Source organism: Bipolaris oryzae (assembly GCF_000523455.1).
Source record: "Bipolaris oryzae ATCC 44560 unplaced genomic scaffold scaffold_17, whole genome shotgun sequence".
Classification (NCBI taxonomy): Eukaryota; Fungi; Ascomycota; class Dothideomycetes; order Pleosporales; family Pleosporaceae; genus Bipolaris; species Bipolaris oryzae.
Window position 1 is genome coordinate 176,548 of NW_006911293.1, and position 20,070 is coordinate 196,617.

Genomic DNA, 20,070 nt, shown 5'->3' on the forward strand with positions numbered 1-20,070 from the left:
GATAGGAAGGGAGGGAGGGTGGTTTTTGTATGTTTCTGGCGACGAGGGACAACGTGGAGGGATTATGGGCCATGGTTGCATGGAGGTTTCGCTCCTTTGATGGGTTATGTGTATGCGATTTAGCGATGTCTCTGCTCTCTCTCTCTCTTTCACTTTTGAGGCGTTTTGCGTTTAAGAATAGATATGTATCTTGTGTACGCAAAGAGCCTTGTCTGATGGAGTGTGAATTATCATGTGAATGTATTGTATACGCGATTCGAAATCAAGAGAGAAAAAAACGGTGCATAAGCATCATACATACCACAAATACATGCACAGTAGAAACAGAAAGGGACCCAGTCTCCCCACTCCAAACGCCCAGCAATGCCCTCTCTACCCACAAACCCTCCTCTAACATTACAAACATCTAAGCCTTCCCTCTAATCCTCTTCTCAACCTCGTCCTTCAAACTCACAAGATCCTGCTCTGTAGCCTCAAACTCCAGTCCCTGCTTCACCCACGTCTCGGCCTCCTCGAGCCTCCCCATCTCAAGCAAACACTTGCCCCTCCTCCACCACGCCTTTGCATTCCCCACCTTCTTCATCTCCACCGACGCCTCGGCGTCTACCGCGCCCTCTGCCCACTTTTGCTGCGCCATATTGGCTTGCGCGCGGTTACTCAGGAGGCCCGACACTTCTTCGCGCACAAGGCCCGACGGCTCCCACGCGGGACGTGCAAGCGCCATGTCGATGGCTAGCGTGTACATTTTTGCGGCGGCATCGTGGTTGCCCTTGCGGAACTCGGCGTTGCCGCCTTCGCGGAGCTTGCCGATTTGCGCGGAGCGCTTGGGGTTGACGGGGACCGGTGGAGGTGGTGTGCCCGTCGGCGTCTCGACGTGCAGCAGGTTGCGGTGCAGGTTGTTGAGCGCTTCGAGTTCTTTTTCAACCACGTTGCTGGTGTTTTGGGGGGCCATGATCGACTGCGTTGCGGGGTCGAGTTCGAGGGGGAGGAGCGTGAAGGTGTCTATGGATTCCATGGTGGGAGTCTTGGTGCTTTCTTTTGCAATTGCAATTGGTGGCAAAGGAAACGAGAGTGCGCTTAAGGGTTGTGTGGCCTTTCAAGTTGCGCAAGTAGTGGGCGTGTGGAGTCCGAGACGATGAGGACAGTTTGGCCCGGGGAGCAATTCCTTTATCGATAAGAAGACGCGCTAACACGTGTCTGGTGTGCTCGGATTTGGGTACGACTATTACACTGTATAGCCCTGATCCATGTCCGTATATTGTCCTCCGTTGCAACACACTGGTAACAAATATTTATTCCTCTGCCATCAGAGTATGCTAGAGCATCATCTACCTGCATAGTGTAGTATCTAGTATAGTGTAATGTGAAACCGGATCTAATCTACCAACCCAACTCGTCGTCCGTCTAGTCTTCTTCATGAATCTGCTGCTCATCGTCCGCAAAGACCTTGGGAAGGTACAATTTCGTATTCTCATACACCAAAAATGTGACAACCGTAGTCGGAATGACGCGAAGCGTATTGGGAATAACGCCCTTGTAAAATGCCAGGAACCCCTCGTTCTTATACGTCTTCCTCAAGACATCCAGTAGTCCGCTATACTGCTGTGCAGCGTTGTACTGTTGCAGCCTCGCCCTGATAGGCTGGTATGGATATGTAATGGCACCTGCAAGCAGCTTGCTTCCACCACTCATGTATACGTATTCCCAGTTGCTGAGTTTGTCTTGCCCGCCAATGTGTGAGGCTCTTCTCTTTTTCATATTCTCGTAAATACTGAACTGAACAGCGCCGTGTAGGACGCCGAGTGAAGAAGGCAAGAAGCCTGCCCAAAGGCCCTTCAGTCCACGCGTCTCGTATACATGGCGAAGTCCAACGGCCATGGATTTGTATGCGGAAGGGTGGTTGGCACCTCGTTCAAGCATGCGCGTCTTCACTACCCAGATGGGGTTGGTACAAGCGCCGGTGAGCAAACCTAGAACAGTTGGTTAGCCTCTGTTCACATCATACGTGAGAGCCAAATGTACCAGCAATAATGCTTGCAGAGAAGAACTCAGCACTCCCGAGATGCTCGCCCTTTTGTCGTCGGCTTTGGAACAGCTCTTTCAAGTTTCCGTAGAATAGAAAGTACAGGCCCCATCCGAGACTATTGCCCAAGAGGTTTGGCCATAGTCCTCTATACAGAGCTCTTACGCCACCCTCATCCTTGATCACATTCCTCAGTATGCGAAACGAGTCTCCGGGCCGCGATCTGCTGGTGGTATTGAGCTGGAGGCGATTTTTGAGGAGATCAAGTGGATGCGCCGCGAGACAGGACACAACCCCAGCGCTGAAGCCTGCTACACTTTCGACTACCGATGCGGAGAGGGCGCTTTGCGGCGCACTTTGTCGTTTGCTGTGGACATCTTGTTCTACTGGTGGGAATGCGCGGGGCATTGCTGGTTTGAGTGATGAATTTGCGACTTCCCCCAGAACATCCTCGGGTACAGGAGGCGGCACTAAGGGTGCTGGATAAGTAGAATACAAGATGAAGAGTTAATATGCTATATCATTGCGTCGACGTTGGTCTTTCACAGTCATGTCCGCACTGGCGATCATAGAGGGGAAAAAACGGCGGTGCACTCGGTGAAAGCTTGGGCCCGGCATCGGAACCAGGGACGTCATCGGCACATGGCTGAGTACCCGTCCCGCGGCCCATGCGACCTGCAGCTTGTAGCATGCCATATGCAATCAGGGCTTCCCTGTGAGCTGAACTGGCATGGCAAGACTGCATTCTGTGATTCAACACCTATCGGTACGACGCTCAGAGTCGGGCCGCGGAGAAAATGTCACACTTATCTCTAGGCTATCACAAGATATGTCAAATCCGTAGCGTGTCTTTCATTAATGTCATAACATTACATATACACATATCGTAACTCTCCCAGAACTCCAATCTTAGATGCCTACCCCAAATTTCTGGTCAGAGCAACATGTTGCTGGTGGAGCCTCCGTCTTCTTCTCTTCTCCAAACGCCATTCGACTCAGCTTATCTACAAGCGTATTACCCTGTCTCACCCCGCTTGGTACGCTGCAATAGCTAGGCGGGATATCCAAGCATGGGTTACGGGTAAAGAAGTTGCGAGGTCGCAGTAGTAGTGTCATTGGCTCAGCCGGCATGACGGGGAAGTCTTCTGGAGAGGGGAAATGCGTGATGCCAAACGTGTGCCATAGGACAACGTCGGTGTTATCGAGGTTCTCATTCGGGTTCGCTTCGATCCAGGCTGGAATTCCCTGCGAAGGCTCGCCGGAAGTTTGGGGAACATGGCGTCCTGCTGGGTGGATCTGGCTGTCATCATCTAGGTAGTGCATGTCAGTATCCGCCCCACGTTCTGAGGCATTTACCAAGAAACTTACACTTGGTTACATGCACGGCATGTCTTGCGAAGCCGGCTCTCTTCCAGACCAAACTACCAGGCTTCGGTAGTAGCTCTGGAATTTCTCTACTGACTAGCTTGTAGGAGACTGGCTTCTTGCTGTACGGGTTCAATTTGCTGGTGTTGGCCATCTCCCATGTCCGGCTCGTCGCGCCGTTGTAATCTGTTGCTGCTTGCTCAGGTGTACTGAGTTTCGTCTTCTTTGCGTAAAAGGCATTGCCGTATTTGTTCTCCGCGCTCCCAACTTCTCCATCACCTCGTGCTGCATCGACCATAAAGACGGTATTTTCTGGTCCGTCGATGTTCGGATCGATGCGCATGCAGAAAAGATGCTGGTGGTTATGCGCATTGACACCTGGATAGACTTCTGTGCCCCAGCCCTTGAGATCCTCGCCAGGAAGCATAGCATACGTATTCAGAATACCAGTGAGCTTGATCTCAAGTTGAATGGTTCCGTCCAGATGGAAGATCCAGTATACGCAGTATTCGTAATTTGCAGCAGTGAAGATGTGCGAGATGATTAGCTTGCGCGCTCGGGTTACTGTCACACTATCGTCGCGGAAATCAGTGTGTTTGAATAGAATACCCGCATCTTCCTCATGAATGCAGATGGCATTCTTGATGGTCGTCGACTGGCCAGCGCGGTTGACAAACGCAGCATCCATATAGTGGATCGCTCCCTTGCAGTCACAACCAAGACTCAGCGAGTTCGTCATATAACCACCTCCGTACTCGCCGAGGTCGAAGGCATGTTTGCGCTGATGCGGGTGTTCAGGATTTCCATATGGCACGACCATCTCGGCGAGTGAGAGGCGCCAGAATGTATCACGAACTGTACCCTTATCGTTAAATGTGATATTTGACAGAACTATGCCTTCGCGGTAGTTGAAGCCGATGTGCAACTTCCAGTTGGCCCAGCTAATGTATCGTCCATCCATCCTAAAAGAGACTCCTTCGGGTTGTGTGATGTTGATAGGCTTCAGGTCAGTTTTGAATCCACCCTCTGCCTCGATAGCGGAGGCATGGTAATTGTTTGGTGGCGCGCGGTTGAGCGGCCTCCTGACTGGCGGTACATCAATGTGAATAATCTCTTGGGTGTCGGCGTTGTAGATAGGGCAAAAGTCAAGGGGATAGGTGTATTGACTATCGTCTGGGTGGGGACGGTAGTACATGAGTGCTTGCTGAAGACGGACTTTTGTGCCAAAGCGCTCATCATAGCCAATGGTCCATGCTGATTTGAATTAGTAAGATTAGGGGATTGATTAGAGAAAAACTTACGGTCACAATATACTTTGTGCATGTCTTCTGGTGGAATGCCAATGATGCCGCATTGCTCAATGACCTTGGGATCTTTTCGGACGACTGTCTCCACAATCTGCAGGTCTTCCATAGTAATCTTGATACCGTGTTAATACACTTTGCATAGCAGAATCTATTTGAAAACTCACCAGTGGTTGCACGTCATCAGTCAATGCCCAGCTAACAATCTTGCCCTCCGTCAGATCCACCTGCCCGTCGAACACTTTGCTGCCGCGGCCAATGCAAACAACATCAGCAACTCGATGCGGCCGCGGCGTGTGGTCAGGGTCTTTGATCCATTTCATCATCTCGGCTTTGCGGGGCTCCCACAATGTGATGGCGTTGAAGAAGACATCGTTGTGCTCCTTGCGGATGATGGTGACCGCCTGTTCAATCTCGGATTCGCTGAGGGGGTCGAAAGGATGAGGAGGTGTCCCAATGCCAGTGATATGAGAGGCAGCCTGCTTCAATCTGTCGAGAGACATGATTTAGTGATTTGGTGATGCTGTGGGAGTTGTTGAACAGACGGTGTTGCTAGCAGCTCCTAGAGGCTTGAGGCTGTCTTATAGCATTTGGCTGAACGGACGGGTTGGGCGGGGCAATAAGCAATGCATAGCTCCAAGACGCGTCGATCGAAGCCACCAGCTGCTCGCCAATCGTATCATCTCGCAATCCAGCTCCAAGCATTTCGACAGTCAAAGCCAGTGTTCACCATCTCGTTATCGACGCGATAAGCCGACACGGCGGGACTGTCGCACCCGTCTTGGTTAGACTGCCCCACTTCTCCACGCTCGACGATGTCAAGGTACTCTGGCTCGCTGCACCGTGTGTATCCCAGCATCCGTTTTCGGCCACTTGCTCGGTCGTCTTTATCGGGTTGCCTGATGGACCTCGCAAGGTTATCCTCTATTGCAAGTACAGCTCCACATACGGGAGTTGTTTAATCGAGTGGCATCCTCAGGATAGGAAAGAATTCCGCATAGACTTGCGAGGACCACATGTCCTGACTATGAAGCCTCCGGAACCAATTCCGCGCACTTCCAAAGCGCGGCAAAGTTACTACACAGGGCTCTGTGATTTATGTCCACTTATCTGGGATGAAGGGATGAATTCCTGGGCCTAATATTCGGGAACACGTAGTCGAACTATGAGCTAAGCATACACAGAGTGAACAATGAAGTGGCCCAGACGCCAGATAGTATTATGTGACTCCAACAGACCTTGATTTCCATATGTTCGTCGATTGTTCAACTCTTTATCTATTTCCTCTACAGATCCTCGCTTGAAAGCAACTTCGAAATGGGGCTGGATCGACATGATGGCGTTTGCTGTCCTCGAAATCAACGCCCCTTGCATACCAAATAGCACAAAGGATATCAATTTAGTCCGAACAATGAGGGTACTCTTTACTCAAAGGGAGATTCAGATGACAAATTCCAAGAGTGGATACATGGTGAGTTGCACAGGTCCGTTTCGATGACAGCGAACAAGGGAACACAAAACACTGTAACTCAACGTTAACGATGGTAACAGTTTTCTCTAACAGAAAATCACGCGTTCGGGACATCTATAGTGCGTCCGATGAGAATTGTGCTAGTGAACATTGAGTAACATTGAAGCTCAGCCTCTAACATCTTGACAAGTAGGTTAGCCGATTGGGTACTAATGCCTTACCAGCGGCTTACTCTGACATCAAGCTCCGGTCTACGATGTGAAACGTAATCGCTACTACCTACTCAAAGAGTTTGCACGAGTGGAAGAAGACCAATATATTCCCCAATTATTGCCATTAGCTTTGTGCAACAGAGGAAACAATACAATGGCATAGGTATTGTCTCGAACCTGTGAACCCTATCCCTACTCTGATACTAAGCACTTGTATGAATGCATACTGAAGGGCTAAAATATTACTCTATGTTGAGCTAATACGCCACCCAAGGATTGATACTAACGAAGTTAGTTCGATTGCCAAGGCGAAGCTTAGCACCACGAGATCGTTGTGCGCACACGAGACCAAAATGAAGCCTTTTCAGACGACAAGAGTCACAGCACTAGGCAACGTCATCAAGGCCAACAATATAAATAACGGTTGTCATATGACCAAGAGAATGGGCAGGAAAGGTGCGGGGCTATGGATGATATCGCTTAAGAGTCGTTTAGGCGATGCTGGTGTCAGGCCTACGCGTGGCCTTGAAGATCGAGGACTGTACACTGGGCCCACAAGTCCATGTTATGGATTACTGCAGGAGCGTAGTGCCGGTAGCCCTGCTGATTGCAATAATGGCTGTTTCGAGTGTCGTTGGCGCATCGCAGGATCAAACAACAAAAGCAAGTCAAAACCAAAAAGCATCCCTTTCTGTCATGAAAACAACCCCTTTTGCGATATTCCAGATTCTTCTCTTGCATCACATTGGTTAAAGATACCCGAATGAGACGTCACTTACACAACCCTTACCGGTAGGGATCTACAGAGTAGGATTCAAGAAGTTCTGAAGTGTTCAGGTTATCCCCGCCCCAGCCGCTCGAATCTCATCGAGCAGCCCCACTAATTCTTTTTGTAGTCTACAAAGCATCAAAACGCTAGAATTATAGCGTAAGTTTTTCTTCTATCAAATCCCGGCTAAGGGTATTCAACTGTCTCAGCAGTCATGAGACACCTGAGCCTTCCCTGCGTCTCCTTCTGGTGGGTTTAGGAAGGTCGTCAATCACGAAAAAAAAGCTAAACATGCCTTCCCCAATCCGCTTACAGCACAAGAAAGGCTGTAAGTATGAAGAGATGTAGCCAAGCCATTTGAAATTCCGAGATCGCAGTCCCGTGTCTATAGGCAACCGACTTGATTGGCTGTGCAACCTTCAGCACTCTCGTAGGATTAGGGAGTGAATCGCCACATCGCAAAGAGAGGCAGTCATCAGGACATATGCCCCATAGGATACAGCAGCCGCTACTCCTATTTCAGCTCAAAAGTTTACAGTTCACTCTATGATTCTCGCGCTTGAACCACTACCTAATGTTAGTGGCAGTATCCTTCACTCACACGCTCAGTCCTTGAACCAACCAGATACGCCACAAACATGCCCATTCGACGCCCCAGGCGTCAGCCAAGGGAAAATGGTCGCAAGTTCCGTGGAGTGAATATGCAGATTCAGCGCCTTCACACCATCTTGCTTTCATCGAAAATGGTCCGAGCAGTAGATAAATATCCCCTCAAAGCCCCCCGCATAGCATCCAGTCAAGGAATCTCTTGCATTGTCTCAAGTCCAGAAAGTCGTCTCCCTCTGTCCCGCGTTTGGGGAACATTGTTTATCCCCACTCCACCATGGTAAGAGGATTTTCACTCCTCACTGCGCTGCTAGCGGCCAGTGCCCACGCTTGGATGCCCGAGCACCGAGAACTCGGCGCCTTCAACAGAACAAGCAATTATCTTTCGAAACGCGCACACAGCCTTCCTAACTGGAAAGTCCGGGGAGTCAACTTGGGTGGATGGCTGCTCTCAGAGCCATGGATGATGAACGAGGAGTGGAAGACCATGGGCTGTGGCAACACTTGCTCTGAATTTGACTGTGTTTCTGCCCTCGGTCAGTCAAAGGCAGATAAAGCATTCAATGATCACTACGCTCGCTGGATTACCCCGAGTATGATTCAGGATATGTATAACGCGGGACTGAACACTATCCGCATCCCAATTGGATATTGGAGCCTCAGGAGCATTGTCGATAGCAGCGAGAAGTTCCCCACGATGGATTTACAATACCTGGATGCCATTGTTCAAAAGGCTGCTGATCTAGGGATGTTCGTTGTTATGGACCTTCACGGCGCACCCGGAGCCCAGAAGACCTTGGATGCCTTCACTGGCCAGGTATGCTTGTTAAATCCACTTTCTCTGTCTTTTAAGCACTAACATCAACTCCAGTGCCTCCCAGTCTCCCACCTCCCTGGATTTTTTACCCAGTACAACTACGACCGCGCGACCAAATGGCTCGACTGGATGACCCGTCGCATCCACACCAAACCAGCCTACAAATCCGCCATCGGCATCATCGGCGTCGTCAACGAACCCCAGACGTCCCGCGACCAGGGCGGAATGCCAAAAGAAGAACTCGACACTCTAACCCAAGTCTACTACCCCCAAGCCCTCAAAGCCGTCCGCGCCGCGGAGCAAGACCTCAACATCCCCGAAACCGAGCGTCTCCACGTACAATTCATGGACTCCCTCTGGGGCGCCGGCAACCCGCAATCGCACCTCCCACCTAGCGACACGCGCGTCGTCTACGACGACCACAACTACATTGGCGGCGCCGTCGTGGCCAAAAACCCAAACGCCAAACAAGCAGACTACATGTACTACACGTGCTTCGAAGACGACCGGCTTTCCGACGGCGACACGCCCAAAATGGTGCAAGAATGGAGTTTGACAGTTAGAAACGAGTATTCGGCTGAGTTCGACTGGAAGTTGGCGCAAAACGAAGCGTTTTACAAGCAGTGGTTTGTAGCGCAGCAACGGCTGTATGAGAGGACGGGTGGCTGGATCTTCTGGTCGTGGAGGACGCAGCTGAATGATCCGCGGTGGGACTATAGTTATTTGGTCTGGAAGAAGTGGGTGCCTACGACGGCGGCAGGGCTGGATGCGAGTGTCAAGCAGGATGTGTGTACGAAGTACTTTGGGAACCAGGGTATGATTGCGAAGACGAAGGGGATGACGTTGCGGAGAGGTGGTTCTACGATTCCACTTTGAACTTTTGTCAGGTTGGGCTGGTGTGTCTTTTCTTTTTCCTTTTGTTTTAAATACCCTCTTGTTTACCCTCCTTTTTTCCTCTTGCAGTTGTTGAGGATTGAGATGAGATTGGTATGTACCTTTTCTCTTTACTAGTGTACTGCGCGACTCGACTTCGTTGGATGCACAATGTAATGCTTGGCTAGCGTCTTGCTGGTAGTAGCAGTAGCCGAGAAGCAAACAAGATCTTCTGGAAAGGCGTTGTGTAACTATTCTTACAACGTGCTTGTACGACTCCCCCGCAATCTATTCGACCTACTTGCCAAGTGCCTAAGCACCAATATCAAGATCATGAGACCTACAAGCGTATGGTAGAGCCAGCTGGTCATCAGCAGAGAAGAAAGTGATGACAGCGCATGCCAGCAGGACCCCCTTGCATTCTTGAGACTCGATATCGAGAGAGGTCAGCAGACTCTAGCAGCACGTTGCAAGACTCAAGGAGGGGTAGTGACTGCCGGTAGCCGGGTGCCGATATTGACCGTAAGTAGCAAGGTCAGGAGTCTGCGTACACTAGTTAGTGTAACCATGCAAGTAATTAGTGTAGATTCTCTTGCGGGGAAGACGATGGTGGGGTAAGAAGTGACTGGTATGCCCGAATCGTAGTATGACGGATTACCTACTGGTATTTTCAGCACACTAACGTTGGTGGTTGAGAGGTACACGAAGAGAATTACGGCCAATAAGGCGACAGGACAGAAATCTCAATTCAAATCTTTGCAAGGAACAACAAAGTGCTGTATCTGACACCCAATCCAAGCCATAAAGGCGGTATATCATCCCAAAAACGCCATGTTAGTGCAAACCGAACAAACGCCCGAGGGCAACAACACCAGCCCCGCAACCTCGTGAGCACCGACCGTGAGGCATCATCTCAACCCTAGTATAGTAATTACGAAAGAATAACAGGCCGTGAACAGGCACGATATATCGTGAGTCGTGACTTTCAGAGACTTCGTGAAAGCATAAGCGAAAAGGATCAAGAAGGCTGAAAGGAAGAATGACCAGACTAGCTGACGCTCTGCGAGAGAGCAGAAGAGAGATGGGACGCAAATTTGGCGTCAATGCCGTCCTCCTGACCACCTAGGCCAAGGCCTATGCCACTGTCGTCGTGGTTCGACTCTTGTTGTGACGGGTTCAAATTGTAATCGTAACTAAAGCTCATGTTATACTGTGATGATTGTTGAGTAAAGCGTCCAGTATTGACTGGTGATCTTACGTTAGTCAACTACCATGTAAGCCCATGTTGTGAATGAAGAGACTCACCTTCTTGGTTAGATCCGGTATCCTGGATAGTTACATGGCTAGTAGTCGACATGAACGACTGGTCGGGGCCAAAGTCGGCCTCAAGGCTACTATAACGGCTATCGTTGTTACTGCCGCTGCCACCGTTGGTCATACCCGCGTTGAGAGGGTCGCCCATCACTGGAGAGTAATTTGAAGACGTCCAGTCTGGTGGCGAGTGGCCCAGAAAACCTCCTATAGAAGCCAGCCATTGTGCCATTTCATCCACGAATACCTTGGTAAGCCACCATCCTTGGAAACTGATGCCGTTCTCTACTGTGATTTCTCGTAGCGCTGCGGAACCGAGTGCGCTGATGCAATGCATGATAGTCCGTGCGTGTGCGCCAGGGAAGCGTGAAGGTAGTCGAGTTAGGAATGCTGCGATGCGGTCAATGACCGACTCGGATGGATCAGCGGGTGGGTCGGGGTATGCTGCTCGATGTATCGTTCCAGAGGGTAACTGGATTTCCTGGGGCAGCGGGCCTAGCATGGACCGGATCTCGGTTGTAAGAATATTATACACTTCCTCGTGCGGGCATGAAGCGGGCAACTCGTTCGCAATGATACGCTTGATATTCACGTGCTGGAGCCAATCGGCGTACATATGAGTCCGATGACTCTCCGCTGTAAGCATGACGGCTGCTGCGTGCGCTGCTGAGTTGACGCGGAGCATCTGTCGTAGAAGGTGAGCGAACAATGTAGCGGGTTCCAGCTTTGCCTCAAGGACGTGGACCGGTAAGGACATGAATTTGGCAGCGATGTGTGCATGAAGAGTCTTTGCGACATTGTCAAGAAACTTCAAGACTGGTGGTGGCGCTACTTGGAGCGTCAGCTGAGAGACGTTCCTAATCATCTTCTGGTACATCATCCAGTCACACTCTCTGATCCACGGTGCTAGCTCTGGTGTTGCAAACAACTTCTGCACTGGTACAGTCAAAGTGCCGTGGAAAGTGCCAAACAAGCGAAAAAACTGTTTCTCCTTGCAGTAACGTACAGAGTCCACGAGTGAGACGACATGTGAGCGGTACATTGCGACCAGGTTATCAGCAGAGTCGGGGTCGGTACGGGCTGGCAGATACGGCTTGATATCCGGCAATTCGACGACAAACGCATCTGGGGCCTCAAGAATGTCTGGCGTGGGAAACTTGAGCTCATGTTCGTATGAGGATTTTGTGCGGGACTGCGATGGTTGGAAATGCGATGAATAGATGTCGGTGAATAGTACACCGCGTGATGAGGTTGGGGTATAAAAGGTATTGTGAGACTCTGCCCTTGGTTCTCGAGGAGGAAACTGTGAGTTGTCTGCAGGTAGACGTCGGATGGCGCTGTTTTTTGTTAATACATGTCCTTTGAAGGGATGCGAGTGGAGCGCATACTCGAGGTTGAGCCTGGGAGTGCCAGAAGTTTGACGCTTCATAGCATGATGCGCAGCAGCACCAGTGCTAGGGCGGCGCGCTTCGTCGCCATCACCTCCATCGTTGATAAGCTCCAGGTCGACATAGTGGTACTTGGACTCTCCACGAACACCGAGACGCCTAGTTTGGATACCGGGAAAGATGACGCGAACAAGCTTTCCGAAGGAGGCCGGGTTGAGAGGGATGACGCGATCAGTGCCGCAACGTTCTGCGTATTTGGAGTAGACGCGGTTGCGCGGGACCGACGTCTTTGCGACGCGACAAACTGACTGCAGCCTGTATACTGTTAGCGTACGAGAAAGCCTAAAGGCATCATGGCACTCACCACAACATGGCGAACAACTGCTTCGATTTTTCTGATTTGGACGTCCGATCATTCTGAATAACCTCGGCCGCAACGTCCTTCAAATTGCGACCCTCGTTCTGGTTCAGCAACTGGCGCAACTCCTTGTCGTTGGTCGCTGCTCCCGAGGTGGAAGCCCTCTTCTTCTTGTCTTCGTTGTCCACCGACGGAGCCATAAAACTGTGTTGCTGCGAATGTTGCGAGTGTTGCGAAAGCTGTGAAAGTTGCGATTGCTGTGGGAGGGGGTTATGGTAGCCATGGTGATCTGGTTGCGCAGGCTGCCCATTTGGTTGAGGCTGATTCGTGGTTGAGTCGGCCGGGTAACCGAGGTACTGCTGGACGCTTTCCAGGCTCATATTAATGAGGTGGTCCTGCGCGCTGACCTGTTGGGCAGCTTGGATTAGTGCAGGCTGCAAAGCTTCACTCGTCGTGAAGGGTGCGTGGTACTGCGGCTGCTGGGGAAATTGGGCGGCCCGAGATTGCTGCGGTTGTTGAAATTGCTCGAACGAATGGACGCTTGTCGTCGACGCGCGCGAGGGCGGGCGGTTACTCCGGGTAGACATTGATGTGTTTGAACGTGACCGGCGGATATCGGTCATGATATGGGTGCCAGTAGTGGCTGATGGTTTCTCTGTTTACACCAAAACAATGGGACAGCAACGGCGTTAAGGGGGCGACAACACGGTCGGGCGGGCACCTGAGGTAAGGGATAAGTCGACAGAGATATATAAAGGGCGCGTCGAAGCTATAGATGGATGTTGTGGACGTGTAGGCCGGGCTGTGGGTGTGTGTTTCGATGCTACTGGGCTTGTTTGTTGTCAGTCCTGTGACCTGGCCGACACGCGGATGGGTCAGCTAAGATGGCAAAGACGCGAAGGAGATGCTCCAGAAATAATGGCCAGCTCCAAAAAGCGTCGTCGGCGCTGTCGGTTCCCCTCGGACGAGTTTGTTGTGGGATGGGGTTTTTCGATGTTTACGCTCTTGACTGAACTTGGTCGCATCTGCGGCAACGGACTGGCCGGCGCGCATGGACCAGCGGCATCACATGACCATCGTCATAACACACTATGCAATCTTACTACCACTATTATCTCGTCGCCCAGAAATAGTAGGGAAATGCCATTTGGCCAGGGATGCATGTTGCAATGAAAACACCGCGTCTGGCCTCGATGCAACATTGTGCGCACGTACTGCACTCGATGCATTTGCTGCGGGTCAAACTGCTGCTATTCGGCTGGCTTGTGAAAGGCGGTGACGTATTTAGCGATGACGAGCCCACTTGCCTCCATCCCACAATCGTCCCGGCTCCGCGTTCCCACTCTTCCTTTCCAAAGAACACCTTTCCAACCCGCTTCCTACTGAGCAATCCCATCCTCTGCATTCCTAACCTCCTTCATCACAAACTTCGGTATACAAATTCCACTCGACATCTAACCACCCTTCACCATGTCTGTCCAAGATAGAGCCCAGGCCCAGCTGTCACGGCTTGACAAGGAGGTAAGCTCCCCCGCTCGCTTCAGTCGGATGACACATTGCCAAAATACACCCTCTTCTTCTCCCTGCCCGGCTTTGATGACAAGTTTTGCTGCTCAAAATCCCAAGCAACGCGTGCTGATGATATGGTGTTCTAGTTGTCCAAATACCCCGCCCTCAACAACTTTGAGAAGCAGACCTCCGTCCCCAAGGCCTACATGGTGCTCGGCCTTGCCGGACTCTACTTCTTCCTCATCTTTTTCAATATTGCCGGAGAGTTCCTTGTCAACGTTGCCGGATTCGTCATCCCAGGATACTACTCCCTAGATGCCCTCTTCACCGCAAGCAAGGTCGATGACACTCAGTGGCTGACAGTATGTACCCCGCCACGGTATTTGAAACCGGCTCCCCCGACAACACACGTGATAGCATCCAGACAACTAACTCGCCTATTCAGTACTGGGTAACCTTTGCTTTCCTGACCGTTTTTGAGAGTGCCGTCAGTGCCAGCTACTGGTTCCGTAAGTATCCCAAATTGCCTCATACGATGCGTCACTGACTTTGAGCAGCCTTCTACTACACCTTCAAGTTTGTCCTTGTTCTCTGGATGGCCCTGCCCCAGACTGCGTAAGTGACCTCGAGTAGACACTGGAACGCCATCTAACACATCGCAGTGGTGCCCAGCTGGTCTTCCGCTCTTTCATCCAGCCCGTCTTCTCCCGCTATTTCTCGCAGAGTGGCTCCACTGCCGCCGACCTCCGCGCCAAGGTCGACTCCGCCGGCAAGGCTCATGCCTCGTAAATTTGTCATAGCCACACCGCCTATGACAGTCGTATGGCCAGGCCAATGCAAGCACGATGATGTCCAGGTAACGTCCTCTGCTGTGCGGGGGCTCGACAGACCGGGATTCTCAAGGCTTGGGGCCGTCGCGGCTTGGAATCGCAGCATGAATGAGAACACGTGGGTACGGACCATGTTCACAGAGGGGTTAGCATAGGAAGGAAGAGACTGGAATCCTTTTATCCTATGATCACTCGTCCACGAAGCGACGGCTTGGGTAATAGATCGTCTTCCATAGCAAAGGAGTTTGACAAGGTTGCCTGTGAGCAACGATTTGATGTACTAGAAGGGGCCCTGCCCTAGGCAACCAACAATGAAATTTATCCCTGTATATCTTTAAAGCCGTCTGTGCCTAGGAAGACAGTGCCAGCTCTCGGAGTGACGGGTGACGATTGGAAACAAGGCTTTGGAAAATATCTCATTGCATAACTGGTAATTTCCCTATAATTTCAGGCAATATTTTTCTTGGATACATCTAGCTTATGAACCACTTCTTTTGCTCATAGGCAAAATCTATCTTAACAACCACCTCGCTGCACCTCTTCATCACCATACCCCCCTCTACCTTCTCTCGCTCCCTATATTATGTCTAGCTTCTGGAAAAGACCTGCAAAGGTACCGATTTCTATCTATCTAGTAGTGCTAAGTCTGATTAAGGACATTAATAACATCGCGTGAGCTCTCTTACCTCAAGAAGCGCTAGAAAGGTTATACTAACGAGTCATACGCAGGTACGCTAGGAGCACCTCTTATTAGGCCGGCTGACTAAACGTAGCTAGAAAATGGAGTAGGAAGATGGATAACTAAACAGGCCCTGAAAGACCAATACCGTAAAAGTGTGGGATGGCTAGGATGACGGTGATACGTGCACTCAAATACGGTGGTGGGTACGGTGAATACGGTGAACGCAATAGCACCGAAAAAAGCCCGTTGATCACCGCACGCATAACAACAAATTAGGTACTATATGCGCTACATATCAACTCTTAGTACTTAGGTATAGTGCTAACAAGGATATGAATACCTGAGCTTAGGTTCTCTTAAGCGGAAAAATGCCGTAGCCAAACGTCAGCTATACGAAACATCTTAGTTATTAGAAAAAAGAACATAGACTTTGAACCTCGTAAACCATATCTTTTGATTCGCATTTTAGAAGCTTAGTAACTTTGATTTGCACATTTATTATGCTTCTATGAGCGAGTTAAGCTTCACTAATGTATACAGGCTTGGCTCTTCCCCACTATAGCTAATATGTGCTACCACATTGACAGAAGGCTGCGGACCGACTCTACTACTCGAAAAGGTGCGAACAACCGGACTATGTCGTACGGCTACTATGATGTATTTCTAGAACGGATGAAAACTTAACCCGTGACGCAATATAAATACATGACTACCTGAGGTACATTTAATGTTGTAGTAGATCAAGATATTCTCATCTATCCGACCATCAAAATGGGGATTCGTCATATCTTTACAACAGCCAGTCTTGCACTGGCCTTCGCCAGGACAAATGCTGAAAATTCGGCTTCAGGAAAATACGGATACACGACTGCGTATGACTACATCATTGTAGGCGCAGGAGCTTCTGGAATTATCGCAGCTCAAAGATTCGTAGAACGAGGATCATCTGTACTTCTTCTTGAACGAGGCGGTCCTTCTTTGTTTTCATCAGGCGGCACTTCCACCCTTCCATGGAATAATACTGTCACTCCTTTCGATATCCCAAGCCTGGGAGCTTCATTGAGCGATTTCCCCGGCCTTAATGCGTTTTGTGACGATACTCCCGACCTTTCGGGCTGCATTTTAGGTGGTAGTACGGCTATAAATAGCATGAACTACATAAACCCGTCACGCGACGACTTTGATGCGGTTTGGCCAGAAGGATGGCGATGGGACGATATTCAAGCCTCAGCTGCGAAAGTTTACAAGCGAAATCCAGGAACCATCACCCCATCCTCAGACGGCCGCTACTACGATTCTGCTGTGTATGATGTTCTATCGAAAGAGCTTGCTCAGGCAGGTTACAACTCGGTCAACACCGTCACGAATCCGAACGACAAAAAGAAAATCTATGGACACAGCGCCGTTAACGTTATTAATGGACTTCGTGCTGGCCCTGTACGCACATACTTGCCCTTGGCGCAAGGCAAGCCGAACTTCAAACTTGAGTTACATACAAAAGTTATCCGCGCGGTCCGCAAGAATTCGACAGTCACCGGCGTCGAAGTTATCGACAAGAGCAATCAGCGAAGGATCATTAACATTAAGAAGGGTGGTAAAGTCATTTTTGCTGCAGGCGCCATGTCCACACCTCGCCTTCTCTTCAACTCGGGCATTGGCCCTATTGCTCAAATCAAGGTTGCAAAGGCAGCCAATGTTACCCTTCCCGATGAGAGTGCCTGGATTATAAGCCCCGTGGGCGCGCAGGTTCAAGATCATGCGGCCCTTGTGGTGACATTCAACATAACTGGTGGGAACATGACCGTAGTGCCTATCAGCGAGATCAACAACCCAGGTCAAGAGAACATCGATCTGTTTGCCAAAGGCTCAGGTGTGCTCGCAGAAACGCCATTCCGTCTCAACACATTCCAGACCGTGACAACCAGCGATGGCCACAAAATCATGATCCAAACGCACTGCTTCTCAAGAACAAACAACCAGATCGATGTCGTCTACCAAGTCACATTGGGAACCACAAGTGTAGGCAGCATGGCCATGGATGCCGCGGGTAAAGCTATCTACACCAAGAGTCCCCTACTGCAGACCGCTGCCGACAAAGAAGCCCTTGCCATTGAACTCGACAACTGGCTTGCCCTGACGCGTACTCCAGGATCGAGACTAGCATATGCTGGCGGGTCAAATACCAATGGCGCAGAGATCATCAAGGCGAATACAATTGGCAGTGGATACCACCTCACAAGCTCTACCATCATGGGTACGGATGACGGAACCAAGGGCGGAAAAAGTGTCGTTGATACTAATTGCAAAGTGTACGGTACGGATAACTTGTTTGTGATTGATCTTGGGATTCATCCAAAGGTTCCGAGTGGAAATACTATGGTCATCACTATGGTTGCGGCTGAACATGCGGTTACGAAGATTCTTAAGCTCGAGTCTAAGGGCTGGTAGGTTTGGCAAGGGCATTAGATGGTATTTATCTTAGATAGTAAAGCAAATGAGAGTAGCAGAGCTCTCCCCCGCTGAGAAGCCGTTCAGATGGTTCTGACGTGAGACTTTAGCGCAAGCTTTGTTATTTGTGTGATATGTTCCTGTACTATCACGGTTTTATATCTTGCCACGTAATACCTGGTTAGTAAATGGAATTTGTGGAACAGGTAGAACGAGCTTTCTTGGAAAATGCCGAGTATTCATTTCCACCAAGAGGACTTCAGCTTGTAGGCGGCCTGGCGTACTTGGTTCAATATAGGTCGCCATACCGGTTGCTTCTGGGGACACCGAGTTGCCCAGTGACCGAGTTTTTCGCCGACTAGCGACAACTAGTATAACTGGAAGTGTAAATGGAATAGAAAACAATGACATATGAAATACATTTCTTCGAGTTCTCTTCTCCGCTTGCTTGGATATTGGGCCACCCAATGCCTACGGTCCCCACTTTACTGCCTCTAGACTAACAGAACACTAGCACTTTTGTAGCTCTGCACTATAGAGCTATGGATATGTTAGTATACTCTTTACGTTATGCCCTAACGCGAGATTTCGCCACTCTCGGTGCGCTGCATTTGAGGGACGGGGTGATGGGCCTGGCTCCTCACTAGATACGATCTTCTTCGTAGATGAAATCGCAAGGCAATATATATAGCTGAGCTTAAGCCATCCGTGTAGATGTCCCGAATCCCAATATCTGGCTTGGTTCCCTAGTCACAATGCACCAACGATTGCAGATATTGATTGTCCGTCTCGGCACTATGTCGGTATAACGAAATGATAAAGTATGATTCCGGGATGAGTCATGATTGTTCTTGATCGACAAATATCCCTACTAATTATGGCTATATTCCCCTTTGTTACGGTTACAAATATAGAGGCTACCTCAAGGCTTTACGAAGCAAGGTAAATCGTGCGAGTCAGATACTGCAGCCTGTCATAGAAAAGCGCAAGGCAGGCAGACCTGCTTGAATAGGCCGAGGCAGAATGTCGCAACATCGAATACGATGCAGCAGGATTGCAGCTCAACTTGGCTAATGCTGCGACTCACACATCGTCAGATTTACTGGCCAAGGCACTCTTACTTCTGGCAAACGAGTCTGCATTAATGGAACCCTTAAGAGAAGAAATTGTGTGTGCGTTACGAGAACATAGGTGGAGCAAGATAGCACTGCACTTCATGAAGCTGCTCGATAGTGCACTAAAAGAAGCCCAAGATTGCTGCCAGTCGATTGGCGCAGTATCTTGAATATCTCTTGATAAATACTATGAGAATAAATACTAAAAATGCATTATAGTAGTGATGTGCCGTATTGCAATAAGGGACATAGACCTGGACAATGAGAGTATCAAAATCCAACAGGGTCCATACGTTATGATCGACTATACCACCACAAAGGATCCAGTTGCCTTCCAGAATCCTGATAGATTCGATATATGCCGCTGGATACGCGCGCGGGACGATCCTGTATTCGCTCACAAGGCTCTGCTTGTTAGTACGTACAAGCGGACTTCAGCTTGGATTCGCATACGCGATGCATGCCTACACTGGGCGCTTATGTGCGGCTAACGAGCTCAAAATTGCTGTACCTTATCTGCTGCTAAATTACCCATTGGTAGGTAAATTCAGGGACGAATATCAAGCCGCAGAAGGAAAGTAAAGATTGATCTGGCCTCTTTCCAGTGCAAGATCTAAGAGCGCTGTTTGAGCAGTTGCTAGTAGTTACTCTAATTAGACTTGCGTGTCTTGGGCCTTGTAGTTAAGTTACTTTATAGTTCTCAAGAAAATTAGAGTAATAGAGGTAGTACAACGCGACAGCTCGGCTCCACTGCGCTACACGACCCAGAAAGGTACAGTATACTGCATGGTAACGTCGGAGAGCCAAATAGTTACGTACACGTGACATCATTTGAAGCTAGACCAATTAGGTCCATCCATAGGTGGTTGCCGACGACGAAACGCGTGGCTCAACGTTACCGACCCGATCTTTTGTTCATCACCTCAAACCCGATCCTCTAGTGTTACACTTGCATACATCTGGACTAAAGCGGTGCGAGGAAGCTTATG

The 20,070-nt window shown here is 49.9% G+C and overlaps 8 protein-coding genes across 8 annotated transcripts; 4 read left to right on the forward strand and 4 right to left on the reverse strand.

Annotated features, from left to right (window-relative positions):
- Positions 1-406: 406 nt before the first annotated feature.
- COCMIDRAFT_85793 (uncharacterized protein) lies at positions 407-1,015 on the reverse strand (the record flags this gene model as incomplete). The annotated part of the gene is made up of 1 exon (XM_007686265.1): positions 407-1,015. The coding sequence occupies one exon, from the start codon at positions 1,013-1,015 to the stop codon at positions 407-409; it is 609 nt and encodes a 202-aa protein (XP_007684455.1).
- A 389-nt stretch (positions 1,016-1,404) lies between these two features.
- COCMIDRAFT_33548 (uncharacterized protein) lies at positions 1,405-5,195 on the reverse strand (the record flags this gene model as incomplete). Its single annotated transcript, XM_007686228.1, has 7 exons — positions 1,405-1,970; positions 2,023-2,502; positions 2,830-2,833; positions 2,945-3,333; positions 3,392-4,642; positions 4,690-4,807; positions 4,860-5,195. The coding sequence occupies 7 exons, from the start codon at positions 5,193-5,195 to the stop codon at positions 1,405-1,407; spliced, it is 3,144 nt and encodes a 1,047-aa protein (XP_007684418.1).
- A 2,832-nt stretch (positions 5,196-8,027) lies between these two features.
- COCMIDRAFT_2142 (glycoside hydrolase family 5 protein) lies at positions 8,028-9,443 on the forward strand (the record flags this gene model as incomplete). The annotated part of the gene is made up of 2 exons (XM_007686195.1): positions 8,028-8,567; positions 8,622-9,443. 2 exons carry the CDS (start codon positions 8,028-8,030, stop codon positions 9,441-9,443), a joined length of 1,362 nt encoding a protein of 453 aa, XP_007684385.1.
- Positions 9,444-10,488: 1,045 nt separating this feature from the next.
- On the reverse strand, positions 10,489-13,120 carry COCMIDRAFT_23254 (uncharacterized protein; the record flags this gene model as incomplete). Its single annotated transcript, XM_007686209.1, has 3 exons — positions 10,489-10,685; positions 10,746-12,454; positions 12,504-13,120. 3 exons carry the CDS (start codon positions 13,118-13,120, stop codon positions 10,489-10,491), a joined length of 2,523 nt encoding a protein of 840 aa, XP_007684399.1.
- Positions 13,121-13,967: 847 nt separating this feature from the next.
- On the forward strand, positions 13,968-14,795 carry COCMIDRAFT_23255 (uncharacterized protein; the record flags this gene model as incomplete). Its single annotated transcript, XM_007686210.1, has 5 exons — positions 13,968-14,018; positions 14,153-14,368; positions 14,452-14,515; positions 14,564-14,621; positions 14,669-14,795. The coding sequence occupies 5 exons, from the start codon at positions 13,968-13,970 to the stop codon at positions 14,793-14,795; spliced, it is 516 nt and encodes a 171-aa protein (XP_007684400.1).
- A 1,494-nt stretch (positions 14,796-16,289) lies between these two features.
- On the forward strand, positions 16,290-17,966 carry COCMIDRAFT_2145 (GMC oxidoreductase; the record flags this gene model as incomplete). The annotated part of the gene is made up of 1 exon (XM_007686196.1): positions 16,290-17,966. One exon carries the CDS (start codon positions 16,290-16,292, stop codon positions 17,964-17,966), a length of 1,677 nt encoding a protein of 558 aa, XP_007684386.1.
- Positions 17,967-18,200: 234 nt separating this feature from the next.
- Positions 18,201-18,437, reverse strand: COCMIDRAFT_48517 (uncharacterized protein; the record flags this gene model as incomplete). Its single annotated transcript, XM_007686233.1, has 2 exons — positions 18,201-18,324; positions 18,376-18,437. Coding segments are annotated over 2 exons (186 nt in total), but the record flags the coding sequence as incomplete, so codon positions are not given.
- Positions 18,438-18,843: 406 nt separating this feature from the next.
- Positions 18,844-19,663, forward strand: COCMIDRAFT_23257 (uncharacterized protein; the record flags this gene model as incomplete). The annotated part of the gene is made up of 4 exons (XM_007686211.1): positions 18,844-18,908; positions 19,064-19,134; positions 19,301-19,498; positions 19,623-19,663. The coding sequence occupies 4 exons, from the start codon at positions 18,844-18,846 to the stop codon at positions 19,661-19,663; spliced, it is 375 nt and encodes a 124-aa protein (XP_007684401.1).
- Between the last annotated feature and the right edge of the window lie 407 nt (positions 19,664-20,070).